The sequence below is a fragment of the Nannospalax galili genome, unplaced genomic scaffold (genome assembly GCF_000622305.1).
Source record: "Nannospalax galili isolate Female #2095 unplaced genomic scaffold, S.galili_v1.0 scaffold411, whole genome shotgun sequence".
In the NCBI taxonomy this organism is placed as follows: Eukaryota; Metazoa; Chordata; class Mammalia; order Rodentia; family Spalacidae; genus Nannospalax; species Nannospalax galili.
The window spans coordinates 504,586-524,643 of record NW_008329714.1 but is presented as its reverse complement, the minus strand read 5'-3'; the positions used below and the strand labels follow the sequence as shown (position 1 = coordinate 524,643).

The following is a 20,058-nucleotide window of genomic DNA, read 5'->3' as shown; positions in this document are numbered from 1 at the left end:
TTTTTTTTCAGCAATAACATCATTTCAGCAATGGGCCACAAAGCCTGACTTGGCCCAAGGGAGGCCACTCATGCCAGCTGGCTCTGTCTCGAGGTCTTACACAAGCTGTCCCCTGGCTGGGAATGCCCTCTTGGTGTGCACCTCTGGTCACTGTATCCTGCTTCCCAGCTCCCGGTTTTTGTACTCTCCTCTGGGAAACATACAGGGCCGCTGAGTGAAGGCCTCTCCCTGATTCCATTTCCCACTCCCACCCTTAAGTACAAGTTAACTGGGGGTGTCTGTAGGCAGGGGTGAGAGCCCACAACCCAGGCCTCTGCCTGGCCCAAGCAAATCCTGAGATGACATTTTCTTAGGAAATGAAAAAAACTCAGAAGAGGAGGATGTGGGCTCATGAGCATGGGGGCGCACTCCTCCCTGCCTAGCCCCTCCTACTGGGGCGAAGACTAAGGAGTAACACTATACTTCAGTCTAACAGTTCAATGTTCAAATCCATGCTCCATCAGCCACAAGCTATATGAGTGTGTGTGCATACATGTTAATGTGTGGATGCATGTACATGCATGTGTGTGGAGACCAGAGTTGGACAACCAATACCTTCTTCACTCTCCATTTTATTTTTTGAGACAAGGGCTCTCACTGAACCTGGCACTCACCAATTCTAGGCTGGTGGCCAGAGAGCCCCAGGGATCCTCCTGTCCCTGTCTCCAAAGTGCTGGTTCTACAAGCTCACACCACCACATCTGGCTTTTTTTGTTCACCTGGTTGGTTTTGAAACAAGGTCTCCCCAAGCCCCAGCTATGAATATATTTGGTTTCACTTTTCTATTTTAAAATTAATTAATTTGCTCTTTTTGACACATGGTCTCCCTGTAGCTGACCTTGGACGTGCTATGTAGACCAGGCTGGCCTCAGTTTCACAGAGATCCACTTGCCTCTGCCTCCCAAGTGCTAGGATTAAAGGTGTGCTCCACCACACCTGGCTGTACACCTGGCCTCTTTATGTGGGTCCTGGGGAATCAACCCAGGTCTCATGCTTATGTGGCAAGCACTTCACCAGCCTCCAGACCCATGAACATTTTCAAAGCCATGTAATCCTGACAGGTAGCTTCACCTCTTTGGGTCTGGGCCCCTGCACAGAAGCCCTTCAGCAGCAGACCTCAGACACTGGTCAGGTGTGGGAATAACAAATGCCAGTGCTCAATGGCAGTTCCCCAGATGGGAAACTATGGTTTGTAGGTGCAAAGAAATTGGCTTGGGGCCTCACTTGGAGGGTTGGTAGCAGATAGTTTTAAATTCCCCTAAGACTCTGCCCCCACCTCAAGCTTAGCAAGAGTCTCTAACATAGAAAGGTCTAGAAAGATGTGATTTCTCATTCCTTTTTATTGTCTTTGTTGTCATTTTTTTGAGACAGGGTCTCTCAATGTAGCCCAGGCTAGCCTCAGCTGCCTCAGTCTCTTGACTACTGAGTTACATGTTGGTGCCACCACATCCAGCCTTTTTTTCATTGCAATTAGTATAAAAAATGGATGCATGTGACATGTGACCTTCTGGGACCTCCCTGTCTCCATCTTTCTGGACGGTTTGGGGATCCAAAGGTCTGCTCTAGGCTCTGCTTTAAGGAGTTGAAGTCAGAGTCACCCCTCTGTTCCAAAATGGGACTCATTGGGATGGCACGCTCTTCAAGACTGTCAGTGTAGCCATGGATGTGCAGATGGGGAGACTGAGGCACTCAGCAGGGAACTGACTTGCCCATGGTCACTTTGTAACTGGTGGAGGGAGGGAGGGAGGCCCCATGGATAGGCAGGCTGGTTTTGTGGATCCCACGGTCACCCAGCCTGGTGGAAGACAAGGCAGTTCCTGGGGGTGGGGGAATATACCACCAGCTGTCCAAGGGGCTGACCACCCCCCAGGACTCAGGGCCCATCTAGAGCCTCCAGCACTTTGCATTGACCCCTGCCCACAATAGGGCTAAGGATTTAGCTTAGTTGGCAGAGTGCTTACTGAGTTCAGTTCCCAGCACCTCAAAACCTGGGCATGGTGACGCATGTCTGTAATTCAAGCTCTCAAGAGGAAGAAACAGGAGAAGCTATTCTTGGCTACACTGAGAGTTTGAGGCCAGCCTGGGCTACATCAGACCCTGTTGAAGGAAAGAGATTAAGATAGATAGATGGATGGAAGGATGGATAGACAGGTGGACAGACAGACAGATAGAGGGTATGTAGGTGTGATGGGGAAATGAATTAAAGCTGGTGCTGGAGGCACCTGGCTTTGGGGACCCAACAGCTAAAGACACCTTCATGGTCCAAATGTCCCTACTTCAGCACGGCCCCTGACTGCCTCTCTACACACCTCTACCATGAGGGGCTTCAGTGGTACCCTCATATTGGAAATAGATGTCCCTATTTCTTCAGAGTCTCTCCTTTTAGACTGTACACGGGAATAGAGATCAGCTTTTCTGGCATCCGCAGCAGCCTCCCAGGGCCAGGCTCCACTGCTGATGGAATACATCTGTTGAGTGAATAAGTGATGTCGGCTGGGGACCACGAGCAGGCTTGTGATGACCCACGTAGGAGGAAGGGCACCTGGTCTTGTCTGTGGTGGGCAGGCTGTTCTTTGAGGGTGGGTTTATCCTTCTCTGCCAAAGATCGGGTGCCTTTCAGCCATGACCTTCCGTTAGTCTGGTTTTCACACTTAGGAACAGGCTGGGTCTGCTCAACCTGCACATCCTCCCCAGAGTCACTGGTTTCTCAGGTCCCTTATTAAACAGACTGAGGGCTGTCATACAGGCTGCTGCGTTTGACCTGGGGGCCACCACCCTGCACTTTAGGCCCAGAAGGAGTCAGGGACACCTGTGAGGGATGAGAACAGCCCTACCTCAGCTTATTGCTGTGACCTGGAACCAGCTCATTTCATCTGCCAACTGAAGGCAGGTTCCACTACTGCTTCTACTCACAGTTGTGGGAACTGAGGCCTGCCTGGGTGAAGCCATTTGTCCACAGTGTCAGCACTGGGATTAGAACCTGGAAGTCTCACCTGAAAGTCTGGGCTCACAACCACTGTGAGATCCAGTAGTTTATCTTGCTGGATTGAGAGGTACCTAGATCAGGGTAACTATGAGGTCATTTCTGAGGTGATTAGATCACCAGGGCTCTGACCTAATGGATCCAGCTAATTCATTAATGAAACCTGAATGGACTATTGGGAGCTTATGGACCTGGGGAAGGTGGAGCCTGATTGAAGGAAGTGGGTCACTGGAGTGTACCTTTGAAGGGCTTCTCGGCCCTGATCCCTTACCATTTCTGCTTTCTGGTCATCAAGAGTTAAGCAGCTCCCCCACCCCAAACCCCCATTTCCAGTTCACCATGATGCTCTGCCTTACCCAGGCCCACAGTGGTGGGACCAAGCATGGCCCAAACCCTCTGAAATCACTAACCAACATCAACCCTTCCTCCCTCAGGCTGTTTCTGTTGAGTGTTTTCTCACAAAAATGAAAACCTAGTATACCTTCTGTTTCATCCTCACAGCACAGGCTTGGTGACCTGTGGAGATATGCGCAGTCCTTAGCCCCTAGGTTCCCAGGTGGTGGCAGCCATACACGGCAGCTGGACTGCACAAGTGCTCACCAAAGCTCCAATTCTATTGCAGTTTGTTTACTGCCCAGTGCAAGGCAGGGTCAGGTCATTTCAGGCAGAAGGAACAGGTGTGAAACAGATTCTTGGCAGACCTTGGAGGCTTTTAAGAGGTGTGAATGCCCAGGAATGTTGTCATGGAGGGATGACAAGAAACACAAGGCTGGAAACAGGGCTTGTGGCTGCAGAGGGACAGGGCAGTGCAGGTACAGAGGCCCAAATCCCATCCCTAGGGCTTAAGAGTCTGCTCTGACATCAAACTTCACCAGCACAGATTCCTGGATGCCCCAACCCAGGCACAGGGCTCTTGGAAATGTATAGTTTGTTGGTTTTGAGACAAGGTCACTCAGACTGGCCTCAAATTTGCAATCCTCCTGCCTCAGCTGTGCTAGGATGACAGGTATGGGCCACCCTGCCCTGCAGCACTCACTTTAATAAGTGTCCCCAAATGTTTTCTTAGCAACAGGCATCATGTGGGTACCATTACTATGGACCAAAAATAGGACGAAAAGAAAAACACTGGCAGAGTTCTAGCTTAGCGCCGGGTAGGCCTCTGACTAGAGACAAAGGAGAGTCCTCAAGACCAAGTTCTCATTGCACAATGGAGTGCTGCTGGCCTCACAGAGACTAAAGAGCTAGGTCACCTTCAGAAATGCAGGGCCCTACTGTGTGTAGATGCTGCGCTGCCGCCATAGGCATGGCAGTGAGGTCCTTGTGCTGGTGACATCAACAATCTGGTAGGGAGAGGGTAGAAATAAGCAAGTTAGTGAGGAAGGTCAGAGAGAGGGAGTGACAGGCAGAAGTGGATGCCAACGCGGTCCCTGGGGATGCTGCCTGCCACTGTCGTCCCAGGTAGGGAGGGGCATGGCTCTGGAGCTGGAAGATGGGGTCAGGCTCATGTTTCAAGAAGATGGATGGAGAAAACTGGTCCTGGGAGCAGCAATTTCCACCTACAAGTTGCTGAATAGTGCTGCCAGTGACCAGACTTGCTACAGGCAAGGGCTTCAGAGGGTACGGGCTGTTCAGACCTATGTCTATTACCAGCGGCCTCAGCATCACCCAGAGCCTGTTATAAAGCAGAATCCTATCTGAGCAAGGTGGTGCACGCCTTTAATCCCTGCACTCTGGAGGCAGGGGCAAGTGGATCTTTGTGAGGTGGAGGCCAGTCTGGTCTACATAATAAGTTCCAGGCCAGCTGGGGCTACAGAGAGACCCTGTCTCAAAAGTTTATCTTGAAATTATTTTGAGGATATCAATCAAGCATTATGCTGGGAGGGGCATCAGTGAGCAAGAGATGGGGGCAGTGGGTTACTGGAGACAGTGAGGGGTGAAGGAGAGAGGAGGGAGGGAGGAAGGAAGGGACGGAGGGAGGAAGGAAGGAAGGAAGGAAGGAAGGAAGGAAGGAAGGAAGGAAGGAAGGGAGAGGAATTCTGGGCGCGATATACCTGTCACCCCAGTACGTGGGTGGCAGAGGCAGGAGAACCACAAGTTTGAAGTCGCCTGGGCTACATAGTAAGTTCCTGCCTCAAAACAAAAAGAAAGCAGGACCTCAGCTTCCCCTCTACTCCAGACCAGCTAAACCCATAGCTCTGAGGGTAGGGCGTGGTAATTGTCCTTTATTCCTCTCCACCCCCAGTGATACTCAAGCTAACTCAAGCTTTGATCTTTGGCCTTCAGATACCAAGGTCTCTGATGTCCCCAAGCTGCATGCTTGTCTGTGCCCAGAAAATTGGTCCTAATATTTATTTCAGAAATATGGTCTGTCTGCTTCCATTTTCATAAAAGAGAGACTCCAGTAGTGCTCTATTGATTTGATTTTGATCTAATCAAAATGCCAAGTTGCTCTGGGCCCAGAAAAAGTCTTCCTTGCAATTCCCTCTGCTGTTTTAAGGGCAGCCGTGACTGAGATCCGTCTAGACAGAGCTCCCAGAAGCCACCTCTGTGCCCAGAGAGTGACAGGCTTTTGCGGAGCCCTGACTCACAGACACACCTGGCAAATCAAAAGTTTGTCCCAGGCATTGGACTTGACGGAAGCCTTCAGCTGCAAACCCCAGTGGCCCCAAGAGGATGATGCAAACACCCAGACCTTGCCACAGTGTCACCTCCACCAAATGTCACGTCTGATGTGCTCTGGAACTAGCTGGTGGTGCTGCAAAGCCCCAAAGGCAGATTTCAAAAGCAAAGTCTTTCTTCAGGAGCAAAAAACGGTGGCAGAATCTGTATTATAGAAGACCAACGAAAAACAGCAACTTTGGGGCAGATAGGAGATACAAAAGTTTATGTAACTATGTCAAAATGGCTGTTCCAATTGGAAGTGGTGGGCCTTAGAGGTTCAGAGCCAACAACTGAGCACAGACCGTGTGCCACATACTGTCCCGAGCTCTTGGGGACAGGCATTAACAAAATAGACAAGATTTTTCTTCTCCTGTAGTTTATCAGAGAGATGCAAGAAAACCTAAACTATTTACTTGGCATAACCAAACAATAACTCTACCAAAAGCTAATCTGGGGGGGGGCTTTTTCATAACCTTTATCAACTTGGGCTATTTGGCAAAGTGATCAAGACCACACTCCCCACTGGGTTATACTTAGTATGGTTCGTTAATATCTTGTGGCCTATACTGCTAAAAACAAAAATAAAAAACAAAACAAAACAAAATGGTAACTCAGAGAGGGATGGACCCTGGAAAGAAAAGGACACAGAGCAGGAGGGCAGTAGGGTAACAGATTGCGAGACAAAGTGAGCCATGCAAAGATTTAGAAGGAGAGCACCTCGGCAGAGAACAGGAGGTACTAGGTCCTAAGAAGAGAAAGTTTTGTGCGTTGGAACAGCTTGAGAGAATGAGACGAGGAGGTGGGGTTCAGGGGACTGGGGGGCATGAGCTGGCGCCAGTAGTGAGTAGAAAGATCTAGGCACCAGGCTGGGTTTCATCCCCCAGAGGATACAGTGAGATATGTGCTCAGCAAAGTTGCCTGGTAAGTCTTCCTTCTCAGGGCTGGATCAGCCGTCAGAGCCAGCAGGCAAGCACTTTGCAGACCGCACACAGTAAGTGTTTAATAATGTGGGCTCCCTGACACCCTCCTCCCCCATGCCTCCTGCCGGCAAGCTGTCCCTGAAGGATCCGAGCAGCTGTTCCATGCAGAAATATTGCAAAACTCGCCAAGGCAGTTCCAAAATATTTTCTCGGCAGAAACCGCACAGTAGCTGAGGGCCAGCCTCTTCTCTAGGTTGTCAGCTCTCTGCTCTCCCTGGGCCCCCATCCTCAGGACCCAGCTTGGGACATGGGTCCACACAGACAGCTCTTCCTAGTGACCCTGGAATGGGCTCAGGAGCCACGCTGCTGAGCCCAGACTCGCCTGCTACTTCCTGGCCTGGTCAGATAAGCCCTGACTTTGATTTTGCATTGCTGAAACAAAGTGTTTCACTGTGCAGTCCAAGCTGACCTTGAACTCATGATCCTCCTGCCTTGAGCTCCTGAGTGCAGGGATGATAGGAATGTGCCATCACACCTGGCCAGAGCCAGGCTTAGCCTCCCTGCCCTGTCTGCCACAGGGCTGAGTTGACTCAGACAGTGAGTACAGAGACCCAGTGCCTTCCAGGTAGGCATGAGGTCCCATCCACAGCCTAGTGCTCCTGGGGCCTGGTTACACCCCACAGACAAGGGTCCTTCCTTACAGTCTGAGGAACTTGTCTCCCTCTGTAGCCCCTGCCCAGTACCCTAGATAAGGCTCCACACCTCACTGTGGCTTTTACCACGTCATGCAATAGCAGCTTGGGTCTTGCTACCTACAGGCCTAGGAACTTGTTGGGGTCCCACAGCCTCTCTAGCTTGTCTCCTTGCTCCTGGGGCTCAGAAAATCCTATGAGTTTGTGAATGAATGAGTGGATGAACTATTGAGTGGATGAATGAATGGATGAATGAGTGAATGAATGAGTAGAAAAACGAGTAGATGAACAGGTAGATGACTGACTAAATGAGTGACTTTCATGCACCACAGAAGCAGCCTCTTTAGGGAAATCAATTTCTTCCTCATTTTGACATGGATATCCCCCATAGTTTTGTGGGTCCCCAGAAGCCCCCAGGAGCACAACCAGGAGCCTCAGGGGCACAGCCCTCTCTCTGCCTCTGCCTCCTGATGAAGGGCAGAGGCACTTGGGAGCTGAGGCTCTTTTGTCCCCTGCAAAGCCAGAATGAAAAAGCCTTCTATACTGACTTCGGCTCCTTGGAGTCTTAGGGCACAGGACTTTGTTACTCAGCTCTCTGCCCCACCCCACCCTTCTCCCCAGGACATCATAGTCCCTGAGCACCAGCCACCCAGTTCACATCCCTCCTGTGGACCTATGAGCTCCCTCCATCCAGTCACTGCCTCTGAGATGCCTCTGCAGCCCCCAGACTCAACAATGTAAACCCTCTGGGGGTTTCTTAGCACACTCCTTCACTGGCAGGGACACACACCCTCAATGGCTCCAGAAGTCTGTGACCGCAGGCTCCTCCCTCCCTACCCTAGCTCCCGAGTGTGAGTATGGGTGCAGATGGCCATGCCCCCCACCACACTTAGCTTTTTCTTGTTCTTGTTGTTCATTTGTTTGTTTTTGAGATGGGGTCTCACTATGTAGCCCCTGCTGGTCTGGAACTAACTATGTAGACCAAGTTGGCCTCCATCTCACAGACATTCACCTGTCTATATCTCTTGAGTGCTAGGATTAAAGATGTGTGCCACCACATCTGACCAGACCTAGAGTTTTCTGTACCCACCACACCCTAGTAGGTCCCCCATGACCTGGAGAACACCTGTCACAGCTGAAGCAGCTCTGGGCCTGTGCAACTGCCCTCGTGCCGCTTCTATAACATGTGATTCACCACTTCCTCCAGTCCGTTCCCCACTCCAACTTGTGATGTTGAGACCCCCCCCAAGTAAAGCAAAGTACTTCAGCTGCACATGTGTGTGCACATGTTTAGTGGTATGTGCATGTGTGTGACATGTGTATGTTTGATGTGTATAGAGTGTATGTGCACATGTACATATGTTCATGTGGTGTGTGTATGTGTATCCCTACATCCTTATACTGACATGTGTGTAGTGTATGGTATGTATGTGTGTGTGGTGTGTGTGGTAGGTATGTGTACGTGGTATGTGTAGTATGTATGTATATGTGGTGTGTATGGGATGTATGTGTGTGTGGTGTGTATGGGATGCATGTGTGTGTGGTGTCTCTGTGTCTATGGGATGTGTGTGGTGTGTGTGTATGTATATGTGGTGTATATGTGGCATATGTGTAGTATGTATGTGTGTATGTATGATATGTGTGTGGTATGTGACGTGTATATGTGGTGTGTGTGTGTGTGTGTGTGTGTGTGTGTGTTAGGGATCTGCTCCTAGGAGTGCCCAGATCAAGCTGCCCTGACAATGCCACCAAAGAGCTCTCGAATCCACTCTTCTCTCTGTCGCTGCACTCAGGCCACTATCACCACTATCACGTCCCTCAGGAAAGCCGGCAATATAAAAAATGCTGGCCTTACAATGGCTTCCAAGCCAGCCTGCCTGCTGCAAGCAAAATCCTCTGACCCTGAATCCATATTGCAGAAAGGTGTGGAGAGAGAGAGAGAGAGAGAGAGAGAGAGAGAGAGAGAGAGAATAGTGGATACAACAGAAGATAGATAAACTGATGATAGATGGCAGACAGATGATCAATGACAGATGACGATAAAGAGAAGCTGGGTAGACAGATGAGAGACAGAGAACCAGGTGAGGAAGGCACCCAGGGAAGGGTACTAGGGCTTTAGACCCAACTCCCCTGGCACTTCACTTTCAGGCGCCATGATCCAGGTATGAACAGAAGCCACAGGAGCATCTTACAAGATCTGAGAAGTACACACAAGAACTGACTAGCAAGGCTGTTGGACCTAGGCAAGTCACTCCACCTCTCTGAAGCTTAATTTCCTTACCGGCTAAGTTAGGAGTCAAAAGGAGGAGGGGATGAAGCCTGAGAAGCCCCTGTAAGGGGGTCGGCCAGGAAACGAGTGGGCTCACTAAGATGCAACAGCCTCAGCCTCCATCTTTCACATCTTTTCTGAGAGTGAGGGACACTCTGGCTCTGCCTCCTTTGATGGCTGGAGCTGACATTTATCTTCATGGGTGCCCTACATCCTTATACCAATGTGTCTGCCAGAGTGAGGTAGATGACGTGAACATATTCTAAGCCACTGAGCACATCAGTCCAATCATCCCATTCCTGCCTCAGCTAATCCTCAAGACCCCATGATTTCTCTCAAAGGCCAGGGATGGGGCCCATGCTTCAGTTTTCTATCTGTGATGGATCCTTGGAGAAGAGTGCTGGGCTGGTCCCAAGGGTCCCTGATCCTCCAGCAGTCCTGTATCCATAGCAGCAAGTACTTACGGGTGGGGTATCTCTCGTGACGGCAGGCTAGTCGGAAGTCTTCTTCCTCACTCCCATCTCCCTTCTCAATCCTGCAAAGAAAGAAAAGAAAAGAAAAAGAAAAAGAAAACCCAAAAGCTGGAATGAGAGCACAGGCAGAGCTGCAGACAGGGTCCCCCCTCTCATGGAATGCTCTTCAACATGGCTTTCCACCTACCTCCCTTTATCCAGACCCCTTGAGGTGGATGACAGTGATAAGAAACCGAGGCATCTGGAGAACAATTGGTATGGCAAGACCCCGATCCCCACGTAAAAATGGTCCTCAGTCATAAGCAATAACTGTGTGCCCCTGACTGGTCATCAAAAAGATGTGCAGAGCTTAGGGATCTGTTTCTAAAGTTATGCACTGACATGCACAAAAAATTATCAAGAGAGGCAGATAGAAACGTCAGTGGTGATCATCCCACAAAACAACAGTAGGGATTCAACCTGGAGTCTTTTGTTTCATTCTGTTTTTTGTTTGTTTGTTTTTGAGACAGGCCTGGAACTCGTTATGCCGATCTGCCTGCCTCTGCCTCCCAAGTGCTGGTATTAAAGTTGTGTATTTCATCCTATTTTCTTTGGGAGGCTGTGTATACATGTGTACATGTTTGTGTGTCTGCATGTGTGTCTGTGGATATGTGTGTGTATGTGTGTGTGTGTGTGGTCTGTCTGTCTGTCTGTCTACAGGCCAGAAGTTGATACTGGTGTCTTCCTCTCTCCACCTTATGACAGTCTCACCCATTCAGCTAGACTGGCTGGACAGTGAGCTCTAGAATGTGCTCAGGGTCTCTGCCTCCTGAGACTGGAATCACAGATGCATGCTGTGGTGCCAGGGTTTCCCTGTGAATGCTGGGGATCCAAACTTAGGTCCACATGTGTGCACAGCAATCTCTTTACCCACTGAGTCATCTCCCCAACTTTCTTAACTAATCAGAGCTCTATCCAAAGCCAGGTCCATGCACAAATACAGTCCTGGCCTCCCGACTTCTGCCGCTAGTCAAAGTGTTCTTCTCACCACTGGTTACAAGCCTCGCTTTTGTCTTCTCTCCTTTTCTTTCCTTCCTTTGTCCCTTAGTGCCTGACCTTTCTTTTCCCTTTTGCAATACTGATAATGGAACCAGGGCTTCTACCACCAATCCACCCTCCAGCCTAAGAGTTTCTTGAAAACGAACAGATCCCTCTTACCCCAAATGGGTAGCAGCTGCCAATCAGCAACACAGAGGGGGAGCAGCTGCCAGCTCCCTCCTATTCCAACAATGCCTGGCTGGGTAGAGGCTGAACACCTGGGCCAGAGGTTGGGGCAACCCTAAGGCCTCACTGGGCCTATTGGTTCATGCCCGGAGTCCTGGGAAGGCCAGTCCAGACCTGTCTCAAATTTACTGTAGCACAGCCTCATCCCAAAACGGAAACAACTACAGTCATTCCCACAGGGCCCTGCAGGAGTCCCACATCTGTACATTCATCTGGACATCTGCTTTGTTCCCTCTGCCCCTGACCTGTCATCCCACCTGACACCTCACTTCTGCAAACTCTCCCCAGTGCTCTGGACTCTGTGTCCATCCCACCCTTTCTTCCCATCATGACCCATTCTCTCTCACACAAGAACACAGACATCCTTTAGAGAAAACCCAGGTTCCTGCCCAGTCCTCGGCTTTTGCCCACCCTCTGTCGGTTGTTCTGAATTTTTTTGAGCCAGTGTCTTATTATATAGCTTGGGAACTCGCAATCCTCCTGCCTCAGTTTTCCAAGTGCTGAGAGCACAGACATGCCCCAACACTCCTGCTCCCTGTCACTGCTCATTCAGTGCTGTGGCTGGAAGCTTGGGGCTGGAGGGAGAGACCCAGGGAAGGTGGCAAATGACAAGAGATGTCAGCGATGCCACAGTAGAAGACACAGCATCAGGGCCCTTGTGTCCCCTAGGATCATCAGCCCTTTCATTAGCTCGTTTTCCAAGACCTTCCTGGGCCTGAAGCTGTGGAGGGCAGACAAACCACCCCAGAGGCCCTGCCCTAAGCAAGCAAAACACACACTGAGGTAGGAGTGACAGGCATTTTGCAACCCATGACTGCACGCTGCCTGTGCCCTGGCCAGGCCCAAACTACCCTCCACAAGATCCAACCGGTTTTTGCTTGAAAATGCCCTCTGTGGGCAGAGGGGCTATAGAACTAGAGCGGCAGCTCTGGAGCAGGGACAGAGCAGTCAAGCTAGGCTGTGTCACACCAACTGCTGAGAGCCCCTGGGGTGGGGCTAGGAGGGCTTGGGAGCCAGATTGGAGTGGGTGGTGTGGATGGGAGACAAGCCTTCCCTCCATCCCCACAGCAGGCAGAAGGGATTGTGATGCTGGGGCCAGCTCAGCATACCCTCCAGGATCACCCAAATGGGTGGGAGCTGGGCAGGCAGAGGTGTCCTTCACTGCCCAGGAATGGCAAGGCCCACGCCAGTCTGAATTCCCGGAACATCCTGTTTTATAACCATCTCGGACCCCAGTGAGCATCTGCTTCAGAGGAGGGGGCTTGTAACAGTTTCTACATGACGTGTAGAGAAAGGAGATTTATTCAATGTGGGCACATTGGGAAAAGGGGCAAATGCAGAGGTACCGTGAGCCTCCCATCCCTTAAGTCCATCTCCTGGTCTCTGACGTGAGGTTTAAATAGAGGCCAAGAGGTATGTGAAGCTAAGCAGTTCTGGTCAAAGTGTGGTCCTGCCCATCGCTGACCCATCACTGTCTGGGCTCTGGTCTAGTCTGGTCTGTCCTGTAAGTTAGCAGCACAGTGTGAAATTTCTTTCCAGGAGACAGGCTCCCCCTCTGGCTGGCACGAGAGTTCAGCCTTTTCCTTCTCCCAGCACGGGATTCCTGGGAACTTCCAACTCCTTGGGGTCCACTGTCTCAATAATCTGATATCTGAAGGGAGGGGCACAAGTGTCTCTCTTTGGAGTCTCTTCCCTCTGTCAGGATGGTTACAGGGCAGAGAACACCAGCTCGAAGTGTGCCACAGGCCTTAGAAGGGAGTCTAGGTTAGCCTATAGAGGAGCATGTCTCTAAAGGCAAGCAGGAAGCAAGAGAGGATTCTGGCTGTGTGCTAGGAATTTAGCAGCTCCTGTCACCAACATCTTGCGACACAGCTGTGAAGTAGGCATGCACCCACTTCCCAGTCAGGAAACATGACTTGCCGGAGGTGAAGAAACTGACCAGGGGACTCACAGCTGGGAAATGCAGGACCATTTCTGTTTATTGCTATTCAATTATGTATTTATGTGTTTTTAATTTCTCAGTACTAGTAGTTGAACCTGGTTCTTGTATGTGCTAGGCAAGAGTTCTGCATTGAGCTGTAACCCCTAGCCTGGCTTTTTGGTTTTTTTCTTTTGTTTGTTTTAAATTGTGAGAGAGTTTCACTAAGTTTCCCAGGCTGCCCTTGAAGTCACTCTGTAGTCTAGGCAGGCTTTGGACTTGCAGTTCTCCTGCCTCACCCACTGGAGTAACAGACTACAGCCTGGGCCACCAGGGCGGGCTTGCAGAGTTAATTCTGAGCCTGGTTTTATAAAGACCCAGGGCTTGAATGCAGGCCCTAAGCTGGAAGGGCACCTCCTATAAGAAACCCTGGGCACCTTTATTTTCCAATGAAGGTAACAGCCTCTTATTAACACTACTCGCATTGGGGAGCCCACTTGGCTCCAGGTGCTGGGCATAGACTGGACATCAAGGACAAGCTTCCATCATGGGGAGATGCATGCCCTGAGCTGCAGAAGGAGGGGGGTGTCTCGAGCAGCCCTGGGGTCCCTTGTTCCACATGGGCTGCTGTACGCACAGAGAGGTGGGGTGCTTGTTAAACACAGCTGAGTTCTCTCCAGGGTCGGACCCAACAGGGCTCATTCTCCTGCACAAGTTGTTAAACCAGAGCTGAGCATTAAGTATTCAAGGAAGCCTCTATCTGCAAACATTTACCTTCCGCAGCTCTTTCCCTCCCCCAAACCCCCAGGAGGCCAGTTAAGATACTTCCTTGGGGACAGCAGGCGAATGACAGCGGAACAAATGAATTCCTGATGCTTCACAGACCTGGGACACACCACACCCAGCTGTTGGGGATCAGGCTCTCTTCGCAAGCCAGCCTGCACCAGAAGCCCCTAACTATTCAGAACCTGACTCACTGCTCCTGGCTCCTTCCAAGGGCTCCTGCAGAGAAAATTCCAACAGGACAAGAACGGCTGTGGGGGTGGGGCAAGGACTGCTCAAGCCCTTCTGCCCAGCAGATCCTCCCTCCCGGGGCAGCACCTTGTCCTGGGGCTTCAAGAGGAAGGATGAAGGAGGGCACAGACTCCTCTCCTAATGACAGGAATGGGGGTGCAGGAGCCTGTACAGCCCCATAACCCCCATCATCCTGGACGTCTCTCCCTCCCATTCAGCATCTACCCACCAGCTTCTGACATTATGTACTCCTCTGTCGCAGAACCCCTCACAAGCCCCGTGTGCCCAGGCCACTCTGTTGCCTACCACACATTAATTGTCAGGCCTACAGATACATGACACGGTAACTGTGTGGCTTGGAATGGAATCGCTGTGTGACCTTGGATAAGTCACTTCACCTCTCTGTGTCCTGCCTTGGCATGTGTAGAGTGAGGAAAGCACTTTTACCTACACCTCCTAAAGGCACTGTGGAAATTAACAGAGTTACCCTTAGGGTGTTTAGGGGGTGCCAGCCGGGCTAAGCTGTAACAACAGGATTATTAATGATCTACCTGAAATACTCTCGTGTCTTGATCTAAGATGATGATTTCCAAGTGTGGGGTCCAGCAAAGGCATTATCAGAAGGGACTGGAATTCACAGACAGACAGACAGACAGATATACACACACAGACACACAGACACAGACACACACATACACACCACACACACACAACCTTCATGTGCTGGGCACTGACCCCAGCATGCCATGGGAGCATCAAATGTCAGTCTTTCTGAAACACTGAGGGCTCTGGACTCTTCAGGTGCCAGAAGATACAGGACCAAGGGTCCTGTGCCTGGCACCCAGTCACACAGCTGTGGAGGAACAGATCATACCATAGCAACCTCTGTTCTCCAAGGGTGCTCTTCCCTGTGTTCCTGGTCATGTTGGGCTAGAGCCCTGCTTCTGAGCTTCCCTGCAAGAGCCATGCTACAAACCCATGTGCTCTGAGCTGCTTGCAGGCAATGAGCAGTAGAAAAGGAAGGAAGAAATAGAACAGAGCAGCAGAGCTGAAATGTTCTCCTTGGAGGGGAAGGGAAATCAAATTTGATGAACCTCTGCATAATGTTAAGTTATGAATGTGCAAAGTTATATTCTGCACATATGCTGCCAAGCATTCATCATGGGCTTGAGCAGTTGGGGGCTGAGGGAACTGGGGCCAGCGAGCAGCGGCTGCATGGGCGGGGTACGCCTTAGTAGCTTGGGGTGCAATTTTCCTGGGTGGATGGCTCTGCATATGACTATCAGGGTGGTGTTAATGGGACACCGGGAGCTTTAGGTTGTTCGCCGCTGCTCTAAGTGTTGCCCCTTCCAGTCCTGGCCACCACTGCCTGGCCTAGGACAAGCTGTTGACCCACCCTGGGAATCACTTCCTCCCCCCTTGGATGCTGAGTCTGCTGATGGTGGGAGGGTGAAGTTAAACACAGAGCAAGAGGAACACAGCACTAAAGTCCCCCCTGGATCACTAAAATCACCAGAAAAGCACCTTTGGAGCCCCTATGAGGTGTCTGGCACAATCCTAGGGGCTCAGGAGACCAAGATGTCCATAATCATCTGTCATGGAACTCACAGGCTACAAATGAGCAAACATCTGCTGGGTCCCACCAGATGCACAAAAAATCAACAGAGGAATAGGTACGTGGGGCGCACATGCAAAAAAGGGAGCAGGGAGGCAGAAGCCAGTCATTACCAAGTACCCCAGGCAGAACACAGCAAGTGCAAAGGCCCTGGGGAAGGGAAGGCTCAGGACCACAGGGACAGGAAGAAAACAGGATGTGGCAAAGGAAAGACTGCATCAGAGAAGGGTCTGGAATGATCAGAGAGGAGTCAGTCTTCCGTGTGGTACACATGCTCAGACTCCCTGGAGGTCCTAGGAGGCCCAGCTCTTCTCTGCCCAGCCTGATGCCTCCCTCCTTCTACTCCTCCTTGCACACTGAGGGAAGGGTCTGGGGCCACTCAGCTCCACACACTGAAGGGACTTGCTTTTGACTCATTCCTCCCCCAACCCTTGTACCCCCAGGACTTGGGTACAGGGCTGATCTAGGAGGTGTTCTCAGGGATAGTGAGAAGGGAAAGGAGGGAGGGGAAAGAGGGAAGGAGCAGGAAGCCTATGCCCACAGGTGATCCCACACAGTTCTGCCAGGAGCCTCTGGGGGGCAGTGTGGAGCGGAGCAGTGCAATCTCTCTCCTGAAGGGAGGCCCCAGGTCTCATCCACCACTGCTGACAGCACCAGCCTGCTGGACACTCTAGCCATGCAGTAACAGGGCTGACTCTCAGATCAAGCTGAGCCCATGCACTGAGAGCCCCACAAAACTTGCAAAAGTGGGGGCCTTGAGCTCCCCCTCTTGCTTGCTTGCTGTCTATGAGCACTGTACAGATATGCCAGGCTGTCACCACACCTAAGTGGACACAAGCAGATGCCAGTTTTGATGCTGCTCCTACATTTTCCATCTGACTGCCCTGATCCCCGGGGACATCGCCAGCTCTGAAAAATGGGCCCATCTCCCTCATTACTGTACAACCTTGAATAGGTGTCTGCACATCTCTGAGCCTCAGTTTTCTCCATCTGTCAAAGGAAGCTAATGGCATTCGTTGCACAGAGAGGTCAGGGGCATAGTGTTGGAGCCGGGACACTGGGCAAGACACAGCCATGCTCTGTGTGAGGCACCATAGCTGGCTCTAGCTGGATTCCTCTCAAGAAAAGGGACAGTGGGCTGAGGCGTAACGGTGTAGGAGAGTGTATATTTAGCAAGGGATACCATCCCAGCACCAGGGACAACAGGAACAGCCCAAGAGGAGACCCCAGGCTCAGATCTGCTGTTCTTGGGCTCCCTCAGTAAGAGATACCAGGCAGGATGGGCTGTGTATGGCCAGGATGTGAGTCAGAGCACCCAGTCCCAGCCTCTGCTGCCATCAGCTGAGAAGCCTGGGAAGCAGTTGGAGCTCCCAGTGCAGCACTGGCTGTGATTGAGTGGGGCCTGCTATGCCAGGCATGAAGGAGGTGGTAAGGGGGGGAGGGCTCCTCACAGCCCAGAAGAAATTCCACAACAAAAGCAGGGTAGGGTCGCACCAGATTGGGGAGGGTCTTGTAGCTAGCTGCAGGTGAATCTTTGGGCGGAGCCAGTAGGACAGCAGAAGAGAGCAAGATGGGCTTAGAACCCCTGAACTGAGGCCCTGCAGGGAGTGCCCAGAAATCCCAGGGTTCTTTGGCTGCTTCCCTCAAGCCTTCAGAAGAGTGGTCTGGGAAGAGTCCTGCCTAAGTCAGTCTCTAGCATCCAAGATCCTGACATCCATTGCCTACCCATCCATCTGTCTGACTTCCTGCCATGCTCTCCTCCCTCCATGAATCTATAATCTAACTCATCTACCCATTTGCCTATCTACCTATCAACCTCATAATCCACCCACCCACCACCTACTTATCCAATCATTCAATCATCTATCTGTTCATCCAACCACTCACCTATCCATCCATCCATTCGCTCACTCATTCACCTGTGTATCTATCCCTTACCTATCTACCCATCCATGTACCTGCCTATCAATACCCTTATCTACCCACTCGCTCACTTATCTATCTAATCCGTCCAGCCACCTAGCCATTTATCCACCCATCCAGTCAGCCAGCCATCTACCCACTCACCTACTTACCTGGATACCAACCACTCACCTATCAGATCCATCCATCCACCCATTTATCCATTCATCCATCCGTCTGTCCATCCACTCATCTATCTAGCCATCCAGCCCTATTTATTCTCTCTCTCTCTCTCTCTCTCTGACACACACAGACACAGACACACACACAGACACAGACACACAGACACACAGACATACACACACACACACACACACACACGCACACACACCCCACACCATTCCTGGATGACTTCTAGAGACTCAGGTGGTCACCTTCTGTCTCTGACCTTGAGGCATCTTCCTCCTTTGGTGGCCATCACCAACCCTATTGCTAGACCCTTTTCACCCAGCCCCATTCCATGTCCCAGGAAGGAACCCTTGGTTCATCCTTTTGATCACGAGTGAAGCAGCCTGAGTCTGAACAGCTAACACTCAAATTTGGCTTCCTTCTGTTTCCCACAATTTGTTCCCATAAGCCCTAGGCAGAAATTTCAACACAATAAAGTCCAAACTGCCAAACTGACTTACCCAACCTGCCCTTTCCATCCCACAGTCCTCGGGCCACCTTGGTCAGACCACCCACTCCAGTCTTAAATGAGGCTTTTTGGCTACTGAGGTCAGATTCCCAGTGCTGGCCAGAGGTGGGCACGTGTGCACTGACCTCTCCCGGAAGTACTTGATGGCCTCAGGCTCTATGAAGGTCGGCTCCTCCCGGTAGCCTTGCTCAAAGACCTTGCGCTTGTGCCGGAACTCAATGACCGTCTTGGTGTAGGAGTTGAGTGTGGTGACAGAGGCCGCCATGCAGCAGGTAAACGAGCCCCAGGCCAGGCTGCCAAGAGACCAGGAGAGAGACACCACAGTGAAGGCAGGCAGGGATAGGACGCCCCACCTACCCACCATTTGTTCACCCTGAGTAGCAGCGGACCCCAACTTGCTCCTTTTTCTACTTGGTGCCATCTGGGAGAAAGATAGTGATCTGTCTTTGTGTCACTGTGATGCAGACATGGTCATTACTGGGAGGGCAAGGAGAGAGTGAATTCTTCTATCCTGACCCCAGAACAGTTACTCAGGATATAGTGATGACCACATTTCATCACAAGATGAAGAAGTCCTGGCCAGTGAAGGGCATCCCAGGAGGAGGGAAAAATGAATGCAAAGCCACAAAAGCATGAGGCAGCAGGGTGTGGGAGGCCAGGATGCTGGAGTAGGGACGCCTGGGGACATTGTCAATGATGGAGATGGAGGTGGGGTGTGCTTAGTATGAGGGCTAGATTACTTTTGTTCTCGTGTGCCTCTGCATTCCCCACATCCCTTCCAATAGACAGCAGGATGATATGGTTGCAGGAATTAAAGGAAGTGATCTTTACCTCTTCTTAGATTAGTGTCTGCCACAGGGAGCACTTGGAGAGGGCTAGCTGTCAGCACCATCATCACATGGCTAGCATTCTTACTACCCACTACTCTAGGTCTCTGTCTGCAAGCTCTCCCTCTGGGAGATGAACTTGCAATGTCCTGTTCAGCTGCCTACACTGTATCTTTACCCCTGCAGCTAGGTTACTTAGCTAGCCTACCCGAGGTATGTCCCTAGCTCAGCTCTAAGCTAGAGAACCTATCCAAATCATAGCTTTCAGTTCTAGAAATGGCCTTCTGCCTGATTTCTCTGGCTATGACTATGTATTCATGTCTAGTACCAGGAGTGGGGTGCCTACCTGGTTCCAGTCTGGCTGACCTGGTTTCCACCCCTAGTCCCAGATCTCTTCATGATAACTGACCTTTCATGAGCTCAGTTTTGCTCTCTCAGCCCACACTACCTGAGGGCCCCAGGCCTCTGCCTGCCAACAGTCCAACCAGCAGATCTCTGGATATCATGAACCCTAGCTCCTATTATTATCATCCCCACTCCTGACAACAGCCTCAGAGAACCGCAGAAGGAAAGTGAAGGAAAAGTCTGTGGATTCAGCCTTTCTCAAAGGAATCTCAATAGTCACCTATTTCTGTCCATGCCTAAGCCATTAATAGATTCCTCACACGTTTTTTGAGCTAATTTAGATCTTCCAGAAGCCCTGAGTGTAACACACAATTTTGAGTTGTCAGCCTCTCTAAGGACTTCCATGCCCACTGAAGTATTTTATATATATATATATATAT

General features: G+C 50.9%; 1 protein-coding gene and 1 non-coding gene across 3 annotated transcripts in view; one reads left to right on the top strand and one right to left on the bottom strand.

The window, feature by feature from the left end:
• The window catches only part of Gsg1l (GSG1 like), a 206,138-nt gene that overhangs the window by 2,873 nt on the left and 183,207 nt on the right, over positions 1-20,058 (bottom strand). For both annotated transcript variants that reach the window (XM_008841629.1, XM_008841633.1), the window contains 2 exons: positions 18,572-18,739; positions 10,029-10,099 (listed from right to left, as the gene is read on the bottom strand). In XM_008841629.1, coding sequence (XP_008839851.1) covers positions 10,029-10,099; positions 18,572-18,739 — 239 coding nt within the window. The remainder of the gene's footprint in view (positions 1-10,028; positions 10,100-18,571; positions 18,740-20,058) is intronic.
• Positions 6,119-6,251, top strand: LOC115071884. The gene has a single exon (XR_003850943.1). It is a non-coding gene; the product is annotated as a small nucleolar RNA SNORA4 (small nucleolar RNA).